Here is an 18632-nt window from a genome sequence, read left to right as displayed (position 1 = left end):
CTTTTTCACTCTCCTCTTTCACTTTCATCAAGAGGCTTTTTAGTTCCTCTTCACTTTCTGCCATAGTGAGATATTAGGTAGGTGCAAAAGTAATTTTGGCTTTGCATTGTTGAACTTTGCCATTTGATTTTGGAATACATCCTTAAGTAAATATGGATATGTTATACATCAAAAAATAAAAATCGATGGGCAGATATCTGTTGCCTTGTGAAGCTGGCTTCCATGCAGCCCCAAAGTGCCTGAATCATGGCAAGATGGCTATTTCAGAAGCACCTCTACCTGGTTACTAAGACCTGGCTTCCAGGACAACAGTGGCAAGAGACTAGATCCTTTTACCCTCTGAGAATGTGCTGCCTGATGGGAAGGCCAGGAAAGTGGGAAGAAGTGGGGAATTTGCTATGATTAACTTTCGCTCCTGGATGTAATACATCAGAACCATGGTTTTCTAGACTGTTGGAAGGCAGCATTAACTAGAGCTTCTTTTCCTTTAGTTAACTTGCTCACAGATCAAGAGGTTAAAGCTTCCTCTGCCTGTCATTAGCAGAACATTTGTTTCCAGTGTTACTGGGTGAAGGGCTTGGGTGTTTCTTCCCAAAGGTCTCTCCAAAACACTGCCCCAGGAGTCCTGTTGAAGGAGGCCACCGGTCACACATAAACACACATGATGCTCCTTTGCACATGAAGCAAACTGCTGCCCATCCCAGGATGAACATCTTAGTGCTATCACAAACATTTTCCTTTTCTGCAGGTTTTTTTTTTTTCCCTTGAGGCAGGAGAAAGAGACCCTCTCATTATTTATCTTGAGTGTTTGATAGGCCTCCTTTGAGAAGGTCATTGTCTGCAACAGTAAAATAATCATGGGATTTCTGGAGAAGCTGGCAAAAGAAAAATGATTCATTATTTCAAGAATTATTTTGCCTTCAGTCCCCAAAATGGATGAAGGCTTCTAACAACATGTAAGAGAGAGTAGGGCTTAACTTATTATATGAAAGGTTGCATTTTAAAGGGAAAAAAAGTTCAAACATTACATTTTTAGCTCTGCTGTAATATAACTGGGGTCAAGGCAGTCCATCTGTTACCCCCATGGTCTTCTGGATGCTATTGTACTATTCTCTTTGCAAAGGAGGCCTGCCTGCCCTCCTTCCCATCTCATCAGTTTGAGCTAATGAGATTGGAAGAAGTTTTTTAAGATTCTACTCAAACAGCTCCCCCTCCCTCTGGTCCCTTTGGGAATGTCAGAACAAGATAGTATGCCCACCTATATGGGCTCAACTTGACCTTACAAGTCTTGCTGTGTCACACAAAATTGTGCATCTTCATAGCATAGTGTATTTTGCTGATGGGGGATGGGGTGGCTATGTAGCTATTTAACTGCAAAGGATAGTGTAATCGAATAGACCAAAAGGTGTTTTATAACCCAACTTATACAACTTGTCTGGTACCAAGACACCTATTGTGTTGGGTTATTTTTGAAATTAAGTTTGTTTGGCATCAGTGCCAGCCAGATACCCAGAATGAGGCAGCTTGACTGATAAAGATAGTGACTTCTAAAATGAAAACTGGAGAAGCTAAGCGATCAATATGACCTTGACTACTCATAAGCCAAATAACTTATGGAAATGATGCAAAGACCCTGTGAGCTCCTTTGCCTGACAGAAAGGCTTGAAATAATATCTTAAGAAAATCAAAAGCAGCCATCTCCTGGACCTTCTTTCCAGATTAGATCTGGAATGAAAGACCCTGAGTTACACAATTAACTATTGATTTTTGTTGATCCATCTTTAATTCTCATCGCAATCGAGTTGTGTTTACACAGTCGTGGTGGGCAGGCATACTTCACTTGGAGCAAGGCGCCTTTCACTTCTACATTAATTTAAACATTACATTGTTCTGGGCATGTGAGACAAAAATAAAGTTTGTTTTTATTGTAGTGGATCGGTGACGAAAACCTTGTAAGGTTAAGCCAGCCTAGGTGGTTCATGAAGAGAATCCCTTTTATAAAGCAAGAGTCTGTTTGTCAATTGAATATATTACTGGTGGCAGGGAGAGAATAAAAAAGCACCTGGATGCTGCAGGGTACTGTAATGTTGTCCAAAGGTGGCTGCAATTTAATCTCCTTACAGTTTCATTTCTTGGTTTCACACACTCAGTAATATTTGTGGGTTTATCACCCAGATAGTCTTATTGATGTCTCAAAGAATGTGATCATTGTCCTGTTTACACTTTCACTTAAAAGCACAAAAACACATCACCCACCTTCCCCTGTCTTCAGGAGATAGAAATCTGAATTTAAGTAGCTTTCTGGGACTGGCTCAGGCCAGGAAAGACTGCACTTGCTGGTTGAAGGACACACTTAATAAAAGGGTAGAGTCAGTGTCGGTGCCATTTATCACAGGCCTGATCTTTTCAATAACATCGCACCCCAAGATACAAGCTTATTGTCTAGGCTCTTGCTTCTGAATTTCCAGGAAGCGATGGCAGCTTCTCCTTCACCCAGCCACAGGCCAGGCCCACCTGGAGGCACAGAAGAAAGCCCAGGATGCTCAGCAGAGCTGCCCGACCAGGATGGCAGAGGGATGTGACTTCACTGGTCACTGCTCTTGCCAGAGAAGGGAAATTGCTTTTGCTGAAGCAGATGGTAGTCAGGTATCCATTAATCTAAGGGCCATCCTGGTTTTTATAAGGCTATCCTGGAATCCTAGAAACCATGTGGTTCAGTGGTAAAGAACTCTCTTGCCAGTGTAGGAGACTCGGATTTGATCCCTGAGTCAGGTAGATCCCCTGGAGAAGGAAATGGCAATCCACTCCAGTATTCTTGCCTGGAAAATTTCATGGACAGAGGACCCTGATGGGCTACAGTCAATGAGGTCACAAAAGAGTCGGACATGCTTTAGTGACTAAACAACAACAGTGTTTCTGCTAGTGTGTCCAGGACTGGAAAGCAGTGTGGATTTCACAGCCCAGATGAACATCAGAAATGATCTTATTTTACATGCCTCTTCATCATGGAAAAGTAGACATTATGAAAAATCAGACAAGTCTATGAACTCTGAAATGGAATTATGTATTGAAAATAGACCTGATAGTGACTTTGTTCATTGATATGCAGTCAGTAGCAACTCCAGCATGTAAGACATTGGGTCAGAATCTGAAGAAGAAAGAAGAACCAAATTTAATGCCTGGCTTCCAGAAGTGTGCCATCCAATTAAGAAGTAAGACATGGCTATGAAAAGAAACTATATAATAGAATGAATATAAGTTCAAGATTGAAATGGGTAATTTGGCCACTTAGGCCAGGAATTCAAAGAAAGACCCCTGTGGACAAGGTATTGTATAAACAAAACCAGCAGATGTGAATAAAAAAGAGAGGAAAGGATCAAGTTATAAAATGTAGTTAGTATTAAAAATAATATGGAATTAGAGAAAAAGAGAAAAAAATCCAACTTAAGCTTGTTAAATTTAGGAGAAAACTAGACCCAGAAAGATTAACAAAGGTGAATATAAGTAGTTATTAGTTAACCTATGGAAAACATTTACTTGAATGATCTTAAAGACTAAAAATGGAAAAAGATCAAAAGAAGATAAGCAAGTTAAGGAATTATTTAAAAATTAGGATTAGGGTAAAGGGATATAGTCAGAACTTCGAGTTTGTCAGGATATTTGTGTTCTAAATGCCATTATCAGACAAAATCAGTGTTAGTCACTCAGTTATGTCCAACTCTTTGCAACCCCATGGACTGTAGCCTTCCAGGCTCCTCTGTCCATGGAATTCTCCAGGCAGGAATACTGGAATAGGTTGCCGTTCCCTTCTCCAGGGGATCTTCCTGACCCAGGGATCAAACCTGGGTCTCCCACATTGCAGGCAGATTCTTTACCATCTCAGCCAGGGAAGCGCATAAGACCAAATATTAGGCTGGATAGCCTAGTCAGTTCTCAAGGGATTCATCTCCTAATATATCTGAAGTTTTGTTCTCTATTGACATCATATTAAAAAATCTTTAGTGTGCTCATTCCATGTGAACAGTAACTTTGTCTCATGCACCTCTGATATCTCCAGTATTTAGTGTACTATCCAGTACATGAAAGGTGCTCAACAAATATCTCTTGAATGAATAAATGATGTTGCAGGAGCAGCATAATCCCTACTTAAATATTTAGTAAATCCAGGTCCAGAGTTGATGTAGGGATTATCACTACCGTGTTGTGGCAGTGCAAAGGATGGAACCTAGAACAAATGTGGATTCCCATTGGCATTCTCCTACCTAGCACATCCTTCCATTCTAGAACCCCTGGTGCTTACTGGTTAATGAGAAATAAGAGCATCTTACAATTGTGTGCAACACATAATATACAGCTTAATGTTTCTAAGTCTTTAGAACAATTCCCATCAAGAAATCTTCTCTTGAGAAGAAGGATCAGTAAATTGGTACTGATTCTGAGTTGCTCTGACACTTAGGATTTTTGATATGTCAGATATCCTTAGGAAATAGCCTTATCTAAAGCAAAGGCTGATGGGCCCTAGAACTGAAATATAAATTGTATTGGGAGATGAATAGCTTAAACCTGAGTAGAGATAACACTCTTCCATCCACAAATATCAGTGTGTCTCTGGGTGACCCTTAGTGCTCAGTCTCACTGGATTCCATGGCTATTGCAAACCACCTAAATAGATTGCGTGCCACAGTTCACTATGACTCCCAGATGGTCTACCAACTTATGTTAGAAATAATTCCAGGTTGCCTAATTATTTGCAGGTTAATGAGTAATACAAAATGCAGAATGTGTTTCCCTGGTTTTAACCCTCGTAGCATTTTTGTTGTTCAGTCGCCAAGGCGTCTCCGACTCTTTGCGACCCCACAGACTTTGCAGCATGACTGGCTCCCCTGTCCCTCACTATCTCCCAGAGTTTGCCCAAGTTCATGTCCATTGAGTCAGTGATGCCATCCAACTATCTCATCCTCTGTTGCCCGCTTCTCCTCCTGCCTTCAATCTTTCCCAGCATCAGGGTCTTTTCCAATGAGTTGGCTCTTTGCATCAGACAGCTGAAGTATTGGAGCTTGAGCTTCAGCATCAGTCCTTCTAATACTTCATAATAAGAATTTAGCACTTTCAGGTACATTTTTATGATGTCTGTGATTATGGTGGTATTGGAGATGTTTCTTTGGAAGGAGAACATCCATGAAAAAAAAATAGTATAACCTTTTTTTAATGCTCGTCTGATTCCCACCCCCCCAAAAAAAAGTGTTTTTTGTTTTTTTTTTTTTCTTGAAAGAGTAGCTCAAACTGTATCACCCCAGGGTGAAAACATAGCATCATTCTTCTGGAATACAAAACTGGTGCCTTCATGCTGTATTTTCCTCTGACAAAGTTCATGGGCTTTTTACTCTACAAATACACTGACATCTAAGCCAGTCGTGGCCCAGCTCACTAGACAAATAGGTATCCTGTTTAAGACATAAAATGATGGAAAGGTTAGTCAGAGAAAAAAGTCTAATCAATCTTTTAAGGCAAGTGAGTAGAATTGAAATGTATTTTTATCCATAATGGTGCCTATAAATGAAAGGCCAGAGGTTTGATGCCCTCTCTCTCATTGGCTGGAATCATTAACCTGACACTAAGTTAAACAGATTCAGAAGTTCCAACCCAGAACCTGCTCAATTCTGATTCATAAATATTTTAGTTAATAGTATTGTCCTGGAAGAAGAAAAATCTAACAACATGGCTAAGCATGTTCTGTTTAGTTAATTATACAAACTGCTATCAATGAGCTGGCTTATTTACCAACTCTCAAGAAGTCACTATGAAACAGGGCAAATTTCACTTTTGGAAAAACTGACCAATAGTGATCAAATCTGATATATTAATTCAGGTGATTAACCTGTATTTTAAATTAAATTTGTGGATCCACCCACCTCCTAGAAAACAAAAATCAAAACAAGATTTCAAATGGGCATTTCAAGTCAGGGCACTAATGTTAGAGAAATCACGAATGTGTTCTTTGCATGTTGATATAATCATTTTGCCCAAACTTGTGATTATATGCCTTTCCTTTTCCCAGATGCCTTTCTCTGCCATAGACAAAGTTTGTGATTTTCTCTACGTTCCTTTTTTTCTCTTCCCACCGAGGGACCTAGTTCCACATCTTCCCCATTTTCCATGTATGGGAACATTTCCCATCTCTTCGATGAAATAACTTCACTTTCTTTCCATCCTTTTGGTCTGGTCTCTAAAAGTCCTTGGCAGCCACTATTTATCTCCAAGCTGAGTTCTTTTCTTTTCCACAAGATATATTATTTTCTAACAACCCTAAGCTTCCTACTGCACTTCTCTCTGCTTGCTTTTTTTCCCCCCCGAAAAAGTAAGCTCATTTGTCCTCTCTGAGTTCAGGGGTTCTAACAGAGGTCACTGGAAGTCATTGATCATGATAAAGAACAGTGATACAGTTAATACTATACTCATAAAAGCACATATCAGCCGAAAATTACTCTTTCACCTAATAAAACCAGTTTGCCCTGGAGATACTGAAGACTCTTCAGGACCCCAGTAAGGAAATAGAGTGCCCCCAAGTGCTGAATCATATCTCCTGGTGTGTGGGTGGGTGGAGAGAATGGTTCTCTAATACTGATCCGGCACATTAATTTTTCAGAAGGGCAAGTGAAGAGTAATGTGTCCGGTTGACTTAATAGAGGGAACTGAACACCGAGAGAAAGTAATTATCCAAGTTGGAGTTTGACCAGGTTAACCGGGTCAACACCACAACTCTCAAGAAGAGTCTGGAGGGTCTTCCGTGTTCACCAAAGGTCATTGTCTATTTTTACCTCTCATTCAGAAAGCCGCTCCACCCGGAATACAGTAAGAGGTGGTATTAAAGAAGAGATTAACTGTGCCTCTGAGAAAAATGACTTGAGCTGCTAGGTTTCCCTTGAGGTTGGCCTGCCCCCAGCAAACATCACTTAACAGAGACTTTGAATGTACACAAATCTTCAACTAAGAGACCCAGTATTAAAATACTTCCTCCCCATTCCCACAGGAATGTAATACATAATCACCTTCCTAGTGCCCAAGATTTGCTCATCAGGAAAGGGATAGGGGAAATCACAACATTCCACTTCAACTCGAAGCTCAGGATTAGCCAGCCCATCTCCTCTGTTTGATCCATCACCTGTTTATCACATCTGCTAAATCACCTCCCTCCTACTGCTTCACCCATGGAAAATGCTCTCTGCCCAAACCAACCCTCTGCAGTCTCCAAATTTTTCATCTTCTTGACCCCAGTGCACATGATTCTTTAAATAAAATCTGCATCATCACACATAATGAGAAATGTGGGGTGATGGTGGGGCCATGGTGGTGACACTTCTTCCCAGTTTTGGGGGGGGGGGGTGTTTCTTTCCATGTGGAAGGAGTTCTCTAGGATAACATTTCTAATGTTTCTAACCTCCGTTCATTCACTTCTCCTCAGGAGAAGGAGGAATAGCTTGTTTAAATAACAAATTAACAGATGCACACTTCTATATATAAAATAGATATTTTTGCCTTTTTTTGCTAAGTCGATTCAGTTGTGTCTGACTCTTTGCAATCCTATGGACTGTAGCCTGCCAGGCTCCTCCGTCCACGGGATTCTTCAGGCAAGAATACTGAAGTGAGTTGCCATGCCCTTCTCATAAAATAGATAAACAACCAGGATATATAGCCTGGGGAACTCTACTCAACAGTCTGTAATAACCTATATGAGAAAAGAATCTGAAAAAATATATATATATAAAATATATATATATATATATGTCACTTTGCCATACACTTGAAACTAATGCCACATTGTAAATTAACTATATTTCAATAAAAAAAAAAAAGTTTAGGAAGGGAACAGGGAAAGCTTAAGTCCACCTCCTGCTCTCCGCATCCTCCCCTCTCAAGTCATGCTGGCTGTTAGAAGCACACGTTCTAATCTGTTCCCTTCATGCTGTGGGTTTTAGAAGAAATCACTTGCCCCCAGCCCAGGGCTACCAGTTACTAAGCCCGTCTACTTCTAGGGCCACTGCTAAGAAACTCACTTCTCTAAAGATAAAACCTCATTCTGCTCAGAGGCCTTCTCAATAATAAAGCTGATATTTTCGCCTTCCATCAGCCTTTTTTTTCTTTCTTTGTCTCTTTCTTCAGTTCATTCAGAACTAAAGATGGGGAAGAGAATTATTTATTGTATTGCCTGAAATTCCAATAATGAATGCATAGAAGATGCACAATTAAGAGTTTTATAGAATGAGAAGATCCTTAAAAAAAAAAAATTTAAAGAAACTAAGGTTCAACGGGGCCTCACAGCTAGTTAGTACAATGCCAGGAAATGAACACTGGTTTCCAAATACCCTGCCTTGTGTGGTAACCCAAGTTCCACACAGAACCCACCCAAGATCTGTGGTCAGGCTTTTCTGCTTGAGTCCTGACTCCCTATTTTATTAGCCATGTGTATGTGGCTAAATATTTCAACCTCTCTACTCTCTGTTTCCTCAAGTGTTTAAAGCAGATGAAAATAGTACTGTCTCATAGGGTCGGTATAAGAATTAAATGAGATAATTCATGCACTGCAGTCAACTCAGTACCTGGCACATAGTAAACCACATTGTAAAAACACTTTATATATGTAGCTATTATTTTCTTACCGTATGTCTTGTTGAACTGATTGTCAGTGAATCATTATGGCAATAGAGAAATAAGAAATCTGTTGAGAAAGGTACTGTTTAATTTGTTCTAAAAGCTCTAGTCCTCTTGGCAAATATTAGTGCCCAGCTGAGGAAGGATGCTGTGTTTGAATTCCACAAGTAGAGCTGACTCTCCTCCTGACACTTCACAGTAGACATCCTAACCAATATTTTCAGCATATAATCACCTGATGGAAACTTACTTGAAATAATAAAACAGTAGCCTTCATCATAGAACACTAATCCATTGTGCTGTTTCATGAATTTGCTACTTATTTCTCCTTGGCTATGGGCTGAGTTTCTGACTGTACACGGATAACATGTTTCTGAAGCTGATCTCATCATACAAAGATTTATTCCAGTTTATCACTTGAGCTTTTCTGCATCACCTTATATATTCTCCCCATCTTTTCCTTATGAAAAGGGGACGTATCACCTTCTATTTTATTCTTCCTTGTGTTCAGGTTGTTGGTTTTAGGCAGACTCTCTACTTCATGATTATTGTTGACTGTTGGGGGTGGGGGGAAATGATATGTGTTTCCGTTTTGAAAATCAGGAAACCAAGTTTCCAGGCCTAATTTCACCTGTATTTGAATTTGTATGAACCACAGTTTCTGTAAATACTCCATGTAAAATACAGCTGACAGCAGCCTCCCTCCCCTTCCAGGCTGATGTGAGAGCAAAGTGAGATCATAGATGGGAAAGCTCTTAGGAAATAACAGCTGCTCGTTATTTACAGCCCACGGTGGTTCTCGTCACTCAGTCGTGCTCGACTCTTTGTGACCCCTCTGTCCATGGACTTCTTTGAACCCCTTGAGATAGGCATAGCTCAGTGTTTCTGTGTTTAAGTGATTCCATCCATTACAGAATCTAAAAAGGCAAGAGACAGACTATCTGGGCGACTACTGGACCCAAGAGAGACTATGGAATAACGACAGACGTGGTAGCGGCACATGAAATGGAAACTTCTTGGAATGCCCTCCTTCTTACTTAGTATACTTCAAAAGCATTCCAAGAGCCCCCTCTTCTATGAAACTCTCTCTGAGAATCAGGACCACATGATTATTCACCTAGTAGGCTGATTTGATTGATTGATTATTTAACTAAAAGTAATAAAATTAGTTCAGGGATAATTACCAAGGGATTTCTGGAGAATATGACACTGTCTACTTTGTGCTTGAATTATTGTTAATAATGTCATTACACAAAGGACAGGAAAATATTTAGGAACAAGCAAAACTGTTTATTTTAAACTTGAAAATATATTCCCACCCTTTTTAGCCCAACTTTTGTTCCCAAGTACAGTAAACAGCCCCACCAAAAAGTGAACTGTACAACTGTTGCCACCTATAGGTGGCAAGTGTAGTATATTAATTTTATCGTAATTTCTATGAAGCACATTCTACAAAGGAAATGACAGTGTTATGTGGAACCCACGCAGTCTTCATCAGGAATCTTTATTAGGTTTGTTATTAATACTAGCACTGTTGTGTGATTCTTATTTCAGATGCTCCCCTTAAAGGTAATATGGGCTGATATATGTGAAGTTATTTTCCAGGATAGGTTAAGAGCTTGGACTCTGCAGGCAGATTGCCTGGGTCCAAATCCAGATCCCACCAGGTATTGCTCCATAACCTTAAACAAGTTCCTTTCTCTAGCCTTGATTGCTTGTAAATGGAGAGAACAATGATACCTTACGCCATAGTACTGATGGGAGAATGTAAACAGATAATCCATGCAATGTGCTTAGCCAAGTGTCTGTGCAGAGCAGGCACTTAATTGTTGTTGCTGTTGCTGTTCAGTCGCTCAGTTGTGCCCCACTATTTGCGACCCCGTGGACTGCAGCACACCAGGCCTCTGTCCTCCATCTCCCGGAGCCTGCTCACACTCAGGTCCATTGAGAGGTCCTCGGTGAGGTGATACCATCCAACCATCTCGTACTCTGTCATCCCCTTCTTCTCCTGCCTTAAATCTTTGCACGATCAGGGGCACTTAATTGAATACTGTTATTACCATGATTAGTTTTCAGGGCACCTTCACATACATTTGTTACCAACGGATGTGCACTATTGTTACCGAAATGGAAGTCCAGCTGCTCACTCCTCTAAAGCCAATAAAGAGGCAAGCCTGGTGGAAAGGATAGTTTGCTTTATTTTGGAGATCAGCAGCCTACAGAGGATGATGGGGGCGGCTGTGGCAGACTCCTGTCCATAGGCCAACTCCATCCACTCCCCCACCCCCCTAGACCGTCAGTGGGCTAGAGCATTTATAGGCAGAGGGAGGGGGCTACATGCAGAATCCACACAGGCAGCTCTGACAGGCATTTTGAACTTGGTCTTGTAAGCATCATCTTGATTGTTTTATGTACAGTCAGTCTTCAGTTCCAGGGTCAGCTTGTTCCCATTTTTTGAAGCCAGTTTATGTTGTGGCTAGCGTCTAGTCATCATACAGTTAACTTCTTCCACCAAATAGGGGTTTCAGTATCTTTAAGACAGCTCGGATATGCCTGTATCATATGGCTCAGAATATTATCTATAGCCCTTGAGAAAGAACTAAAGGTCTTTAACTTTGCTTACTGACTAAACTATTATTGTTTTGTCTTGTTTGATTGTTTTCCTTTGCTTCTATATTTTCGCACTTCTTTAATGAAACTTATCGTTTGGCTAAAATTTTTCTACAGACAAAAGATAGGTGGAGGACATTGGGGAGGGGAGTTTGGACCAAAGGGTCCTGCTCTGTTTCACCTTTTTGTTACCATTCACCAGATCCATCCTAAGCACAGTCCTGTTGGACCTCAATCCCTCCTTATGTTTTAAATTTATGTCGCTTCAAAATTAATATACCTGAGATCTGACAAGACAATGTTGAGGCTGGCTGGGTATACTTCTCATTCAAGGAAGGAAAGTAAGCTACCTCATTGCTTTTATTCTTAGCTGGCAGGACCACTGGAGAAACCAAAGCCAACAGCTGAAACTGCTGATGCTAGAGAAAGCTGAATCCATCTTCCAGTCTCCATCGAGAATCTACTGATGATTAGCATTGGGCTAGATTTTTAGGTTGAAAGCTGGTGAGAGAAGGAGTAGGAAGGGATCAGCTATTACCTATAAAACAAAATCACTAGCTCAGGAGTTCAAACACTGCAAAGATTACTACTTGACATATGTAGTGGGGGTTTTGTTGTTTTGTTTTTTTCTTAATCTAAGCAAATAATTAAAATTAGAGAACTTTAAATACAAGCAAATATTGTGACCTTAACTTTAAAATCAAAGATCTGGACCCAATCTGGACTCATGTTTCTGCACAGCCGCAATGAGCTAGATCTGAGTAGCTGCTCCTGCCTTTAGCTGAGGCACATACTCTTGAGCTGACCACAGTCCTCACCAGTCCCTACAGCTCCCCAGCACCAAGGTCGAATGTCAGTGTCACTCTTGCGCTGATGATGTTCTTACAGTCCAGGATTATTTGGTGCGCACCCCTCATGAAAACTGTGGAAACAAAAGGAAGACTGAGAAGGCATGTGATTTTAGAGTGGGCCATTCCTTTGTTTCCACTGCCTCCTCAGCCAGTGTAGGCTTTTGTCATAATTAATTGAAAGAACCAAACCTACAGGTGGGAAACATTTAGAAAACAAGATGCACTGTTTTTGTCCCTTAAACAGTGGGTGTTTTCATGTAAATAACCCTTTCCTTGTTGTTTAGTCACTAAGTTGTGACTGGCTCTTTTGCAACCCTATGGACTGTACAGGCTCCTCTGTCCATGGGATGTTCAGGCAAGAATACTGGAGTGGGTTTCTATGTCCTTCTCCAGGGGATCTTCTCAACCCAGGACTCAACCTGGGTCTCCTGCATTGCAGGCAGATTCTTTACTGTCTGAGCCACCAGGGAAGCCTGCAATTTTATTCAGCTATGTATCCTCAGCACCAAAACCTTCCACCTGCCTCATGGTAGCTTCTCTAGTGAGTGTTTATTGAATGGATTTGAGATCCACAATGACCAGAAGTAGCCAAGAAAAAGAATTGTGGTTCTTGAATAAAGAATAAAGGGAGAAGATATTCAGGTGAGGAGGAAATTATATTGAATGCCCTCTATTTACCTACATTTAGTATAATCAAAGCTTTTCTACCCTCTCCATGTATTTTTCACATTGTACTTTATAATTGTTTTTAAAAGAATGCGTAAAATTGGCACAGCATGAAAAGAGGCTGCTACATGAAGTTGTTCCTAATTATGGGGCCACTTTTCTGTAATCACCTAGGAATCTCTTCGTTAGCCCATCTCTGGTCTCGAGGTAGCCATTTCAGATCGAAATTTAGCTCTGTGAATAGTGCTCCTGTACGTTAATAGTGTAATGAAATAAACACCACTTCAAGGATGATTTTCAAATATTCCCACTGAATTACGCCATTTCCCACAGCAGAGATACAAATGCTGTCAGAGTCTGCTCTTGGGACACCAGAGCCATCCACTTCTGTGTCCTTTTCTTTTCTCTTTCTATTAAATATTAATGGACTTCCCAGGTGGCCAGTGGTAAAGAATCTGCCTGCCAATGCAAGCCACACAGGTTTGATCCCTGGGTCAGGAAGAGCCCCTGGAGAAAGAAATAGCAACCCACTCCAGTGTTCTTACCTGAAGAATTCCATGGACAGAGGACCCTGGTGAGCTACAGTCCATGGGGTTGCAGAAGAGTCAGACACAACTGAGCAACTGTACAATAACAAAAGCAAATTAAATATTTAGCATGTGAGAATTCACAGGCTTTGACTGTGTCCGCTTTTCTCCAGATGCAAATACAGTTCCTCATTGTACCTTTGACATCCATCATAGCAATGTTGGGGGATGGATGGGGAATAGAACTGCCTTGTTAGGGCCTCTGACAGGAGCAATTGAGATGGTTTGGCATATTTGGATGGCAAAATGAAAAAAGAAAAAAAAAAAACATACCGGACACCTTGTCCTTTATTACAAAAGCATGGAAGGTCTCCAGACAGGAATTCAAATCTTTTTCTCCATCACTTGCTGAGCCCCTTGGGCAGGTAACCCTGTTAATCTGAGCCTTATGTTCCTCCTTATTAAAGTGGAGATGTGTATCTTGCAGGCTTCCCTGGTGGCTCAGGCAATGCAGAGATGCAGGTTTGGTCCCTGGGTTGGGGAAAACCTCCTGGAGAAGGAATGGCTACCCACTCCAGTATTCTTGCCTGGAGAATTCCATGGATGAGGAGCCTGGTGGGCTACAGTTCATGGGGTTGCAAAGAGTTGTAACTTACAGGTTTGTTGCGGGGTGGAGGGAAAAGTTTATAGATAAAGTACTTTCAGTGTCTTTTACATGGTGGATGCTTAATCAATGGTAGCTACTGTTATTATCTCTAAGGCCTGTTCCCGTGTCCTCCTTGTGTTTCGATGGAATTTTTGCCTGAAAGAGGAAAAGGAGATGAGAGATGTGGTCATGGCTTTAATACTTCCACATTTGTCATTTTTTGTATCTATGCCTCTGGTCACCTTGGACCTCAGGAACTTAAGCAACTGAATATATTCATGTTTACAGGGTTCACCTACAAGAATTATCAAATATGATTGCACTGTTCTATGAAGTCCCAGAGACTACCAGTAACAGCCTATAAGTACCCCTGTTTAAATCAGTTTTACTAGAACCTCCTGGAGGAGAGGTTACTGGGGTGCAGAACTGTTAGTATGATTTTTAAGCCCTTGGGCCTTGAAGAATCTATCCCCTCAGACCCAAGATCTCTTTCCAATAGCATAAGACTTGTGAGCAGACAAAATACACATGTGACAATGCTTCTGACAAATTTAGCATGTACTTAAATTGTGTGGCAATTTAAAGGATTGTATGCCTTTTTTTTTTTTTAAACATAGAACTGTCATTTCTGGCTGCAATTCAATCCCTATCCATATTTAGAAGTAGGACAACTAATAATATTTAGGAAAAGAAAGATGTTTGAAACTTTAAGAAAAAGAAGACACTTTACCTGAACAAATTTCAGATGGATCCATTTAAAATGAAATTAAGTGGCACTTAAATGATTTGCAAATTGGGACCTATTTATCTCAGTAAAATGATTAAAGTCTTGATTTATCCCTAAAATTGGTTTTATTATTACATTAAATTATACTAGAAGATTTGTTAAAAGACTTGTAGGTTCCTTCTATCCTTTTAAATGGTGCTTTATACCAACAATAATTGAATATTGGCTAGAATAACTTGATTTTGCAAAGAAATATGTTTCTAATATTTTCCTCTTTTTATTGCAGAAATTGAAACAAGTTGAAGAAACAAGAGACGATCCTGAGAATAGATTATGCAAAATTTCCCTGGAGTCATTCAATAAATATAACGGCAATACTGTGATCTTATTAGGAAAGGAGAAGAACTCTCTGAACAAGGTTGAAGGACAAAAAGAAGAAAAAGAAAAAACTGAAGAGGCCTCTTTGAGTAGCTCTGATAGGCCAGGGGTAGACCACCTGGAATCTTTGAGTGATTCTTTATATGATAGCTTCTCTTCTTGTGCAAGTCAGGGTTCAAATGATGTATAAAGGACTCCCCCCCCACCTTAGTGAGCTGGAAATGGAGCACTTAAGAAACAGGGGTGGGAGGAGCAGGGCAGGTAGAGATGACAACACGTAAATGATTGCAGTACCAGAGCCTACACTGTCAGAGCCAGCATCCCACTGAGCTTACTTCCCTGACAGGGCAATAAAGATAGATTCTATTTGTTGTCTTCCACAAGGATTAAAAGTAAACACACCCAGGATACAGAAGTCTTAATTTTGCACTTTTTTTTTTAATACTTGTACAGAAGTTGTAAATTTTCTTGAAAAAGAAATTATATTTGTAGCAAAAAAAAAAAATGCCAGCAATAAATTGGATCAGTGCCATGCTCTTGAAATGATGTCCTAAGTCTTAGAAGTTGATAATATATTTTTTAAAAATTCCAAATCAAGTTTTTGTTCAGGTCACTGTCCTAGTCCTCAGATTGTGGGTACACTCTGTAAAATGAAAACAGGGCCTGCCAGAAAAACAGAGGGCTCATTTCCCTCTCATAATCTCAGTTTGACAGAAACTTTTAGTGCAAATTCCAAGTTGTTGACAGAAAGATTCAGGTTCCGGAAAGAAGTATTATCCTGCTTCTATTAAAAACTGTAAAGGAACTCAAGTGCAGCACAGATCAGAAGTGATATGTATCAGAAACAATGTAGTTCTATTTTCCCTCCAATCATTTCCTTACACCCCCTTCTACTTAGTGGTTCCCTGTGATTCTCAACATTATTTGTTGATTTTTATCTTCCTGCTCTTTTGATTAAAATCTGATCAATCTATAAATAAAAGCATATTACTATTTGCAATGTTCACTTTGTAAAAAATAAGATGATTGGTGCTATGAAAAATTCTTACTTTTAATATCCTTATTTTCTACAAAGTCTGTTTATATGTAAGGATAAATTCTATTTTAAAGGTTATTGTGTATTTTTTCTAGATGTGAACTATTTATAATCGCTTTTGTACAGGAGCTTGTAAACTAGGCATAACAAATATTTTTAGGATCTTTGGATACTTTAGTACACACTTGCTTCTTTAAAGAGTATTGTATGATCAGTGTTATTTGGTTAATTTGTGCAATTTGTTACATTTGAATTTTGTTGTCTTAAAATTGTGTGTCTTTCAAACTTGTTAAGATTCTTTGGTTTCATTGCTAAATAAACGTCATATCACAATGGCACCCACTGAAAGCTTAAAAAACTTTATTCAAGGACACTTTGAGCCAATTAGTTGTTTGAATCTCACACGTGCTCTAGCTACAAGTTCCCAGAAGAAACAAACAGACTAATAAGCAAACTCCCTGTAGCTCCAGAAAGAGTAATTCAGCCAGTAATAAGATTGGAGTCTGCAAACTAGCCAGTAGTGGTCAAAACAGTTGTATTTCCCTGAGTGGTTAACCAACTAGAAATGAGAGTAAGAGGTGGGCAAAGGCAGAGAGGGGGCCCGAGGCAGATAGGGAACGACCTCTGCAAAGGAATTACAAGAAGCCCTTTAAGCGCAGTTCCAGACCCGCTCTGCTGGCAGGATAGGCAAATAAATGATCAGCATTTCGGCCTGAGAGAGCTTCCTCCTAGAGGAGGCCCGAGGTGGAGAGGGACAAAGCTTATGAAGCCCTTTTCACAGAAGTGGATGCTCCCTAGGGACTTGGAAGAGCGAACGAGCGGGATTGGAGGCGGGGGCTCCAAAGCGCTCCCGGCGGGCCAGCGGGCTCCCGGACCACCTGCTGCAGGGCTCGGCGGTCAGGAAGGCAAATGTAGTCCCGCGAGGACTCCCGGCGGGTCGCTCTGTCGAGAAAGGAGGAATCGAGGTGCGGGATTCAGCCAGCAACCGAGTCCTGGCCTGGGAAGGCAAGGTACACGCGAGGACGCGGGTGTCTATGCTAATTACCCGTGGCTAGGAGGGAAGCCGGAGGTAGCTGCCCGGTCTTTTCGAGAAACGGGATGGAGTAGAGCAACTCCCGTCTTCACCCCGATTTGCTTTCTAGTGGGAGCTCATCTAGGTTTCCCCGGGGTGGCCCTCTCCTGGGCTAGGCTACCAGGGCGGTGTCACCGCACCCTTCAGCGGTGCGCGCGGCAGATAAACCGAGTGCAGAGCGCGCGGAGCTGGTCACGGACCCCACCACCCCCGCCGCAGATGAACGCAATCCCGGTGACAACCGAGGGGCTTCTAGAAGGAAGAGAAGGAGCGGCTGCATGGGACACTCTAAAGGGCCTACAGGTGTGCAACTTTGCCGACGCACTGGAGCGCGCCCCGCCCCTCGCGGCCCCAGGCCCGCAGGCCTGAGAGACTCTGCGGCGGAGGAGCCTACCAGCCCCCGGGGGCGAATGGAAGGGGTTGGGGGCGCGCGACCCTTGCAAGCAGAGGACACCGGCACGCAGTCTTCCGACTTCACCTCCCAGGTCCTGCAGACTGCGCCTGGCGGATCCCCGCGGCACCTGCTGCGCCCTCCTCCCGCTGTTCCCTGGTCTGCAGCCTCCCGGCCTCGGAAAACTACACGCTCTCTCTACCCCTCTAGGCGTCCCAGTCCCGGGGACGCGCGGAGGCGGGAGGAGAGGGCGAGCGGAAGGGGGTGGGACGTGAAAAGACTGTCCCAGCCTTCCCCGCTCACCACCCCCACCCCAACTCGGCAGCCGTCACGTGGTGCCTGGAGTGGGAGGTGGGGAGAAGAGAGGAGACTTTTTTGGGTGCTCGGGATCGCCAGTAGTTCCTTCGTTCTCCGTCGCCAACTCCAGAGACGCCGTGCTCCGCCAGGGAGCTCGAGTCAGAGAAGCGGCGACCCCTCAGCCCGGAGCCCCGGCTCGGGCGATGCGGGCGCCGCCGGCGGCACCTGCGGCTCCTCTCGGCGGCGGCAGAGCGGGCCCCAGCAGCCTCGGCAGCCACAGCCGCTGCGGGCCGGACAGCCTCCGCCGCGGTCGCAGCTTCTGATGCGCCTGCTCGCTCCCGGCCCCACGGCTCCGGGAGGATGTGGGTCCTCGGCGTCGCAGCAACTTTTTGCGGATTGTTCTTGCTTCAAGGTAAGAAGACGAAGCGGCCAGCTGTCCGGCCAGGCGCTCACATCCCATCCACCCGCCGGCCCCTTTGCCTCCCTGGGCGCCCACCTCCGATCCTGTGCTGCTCCGGGTTTGCCCAGCGGGAGTTTGGCTGCGGCGAGGGGTGTTCAGAGGCGCTAGGTGGGAAGGTCTCCAAATCCCGCGCTGCAGGAGAGGCGGGAGCGGCGGATTGGTGGGACTCTGGCTGCAGATGGTTGGGCTGCGCGGTAGAAAGAAGCTAGGCTCGGAAGGAGGGAGGGTCCGAGCCGCGTGGGGTCTCGGCTAGGGAACTGGGGCGACAGACCGCGAACCCGCCAAGTCGTCGGGCGTCTCGGGCAACCCGTGGGAGTGGCGC

At 42.7% G+C, this 18632-nt stretch overlaps 2 protein-coding genes across 8 annotated transcripts in view; both read left to right on the top strand.

Annotated features, from left to right (window-relative positions):
• NCKAP5 (NCK associated protein 5) overlaps window positions 1-16704 on the top strand; it is a 1221671-nt gene extending 1204967 nt beyond the window's left edge. For 5 of the 7 annotated variants that reach the window (XM_088828971.1, XM_088828976.1, XM_055398855.2 and 2 more), the window contains one exon: window positions 14963-16703. In XM_088828971.1, the coding sequence (XP_088685097.1) occupies window positions 14963-15244 (282 nt within the window). In that variant the 3' untranslated portion in view covers window positions 15245-16703. Of the gene's footprint in view, window positions 1-14962 lie in introns of all 7 variants that reach the window. The other 2 variants (XM_088828978.1, XM_088828981.1) reach the window with 2 other exon arrangements.
• A 1260-nt stretch (window positions 16705-17964) lies between these two features.
• Window positions 17965-18632, top strand: part of LYPD1 (LY6/PLAUR domain containing 1) — a 56721-nt gene continuing 56053 nt past the window's right edge. Inside the window, exon 1 of the mRNA XM_055397871.2 lies at window positions 17965-18262. Within this exon, the coding sequence (XP_055253846.1) occupies window positions 18211-18262 (52 nt within the window). The 5' untranslated portion in view covers window positions 17965-18210. The remainder of the gene's footprint in view (window positions 18263-18632) is intronic.

This window comes from Moschus berezovskii, chromosome 2 (genome assembly GCF_049115385.1).
Source record: "Moschus berezovskii isolate FMDL1 chromosome 2, NW_MosBer_1.0, whole genome shotgun sequence".
Classification (NCBI taxonomy): domain Eukaryota; kingdom Metazoa; phylum Chordata; class Mammalia; order Artiodactyla; family Moschidae; genus Moschus; species Moschus berezovskii.
Note: the sequence above shows the minus strand (reverse complement) of the source record. Positions and strands in the feature narration are given on the sequence as shown.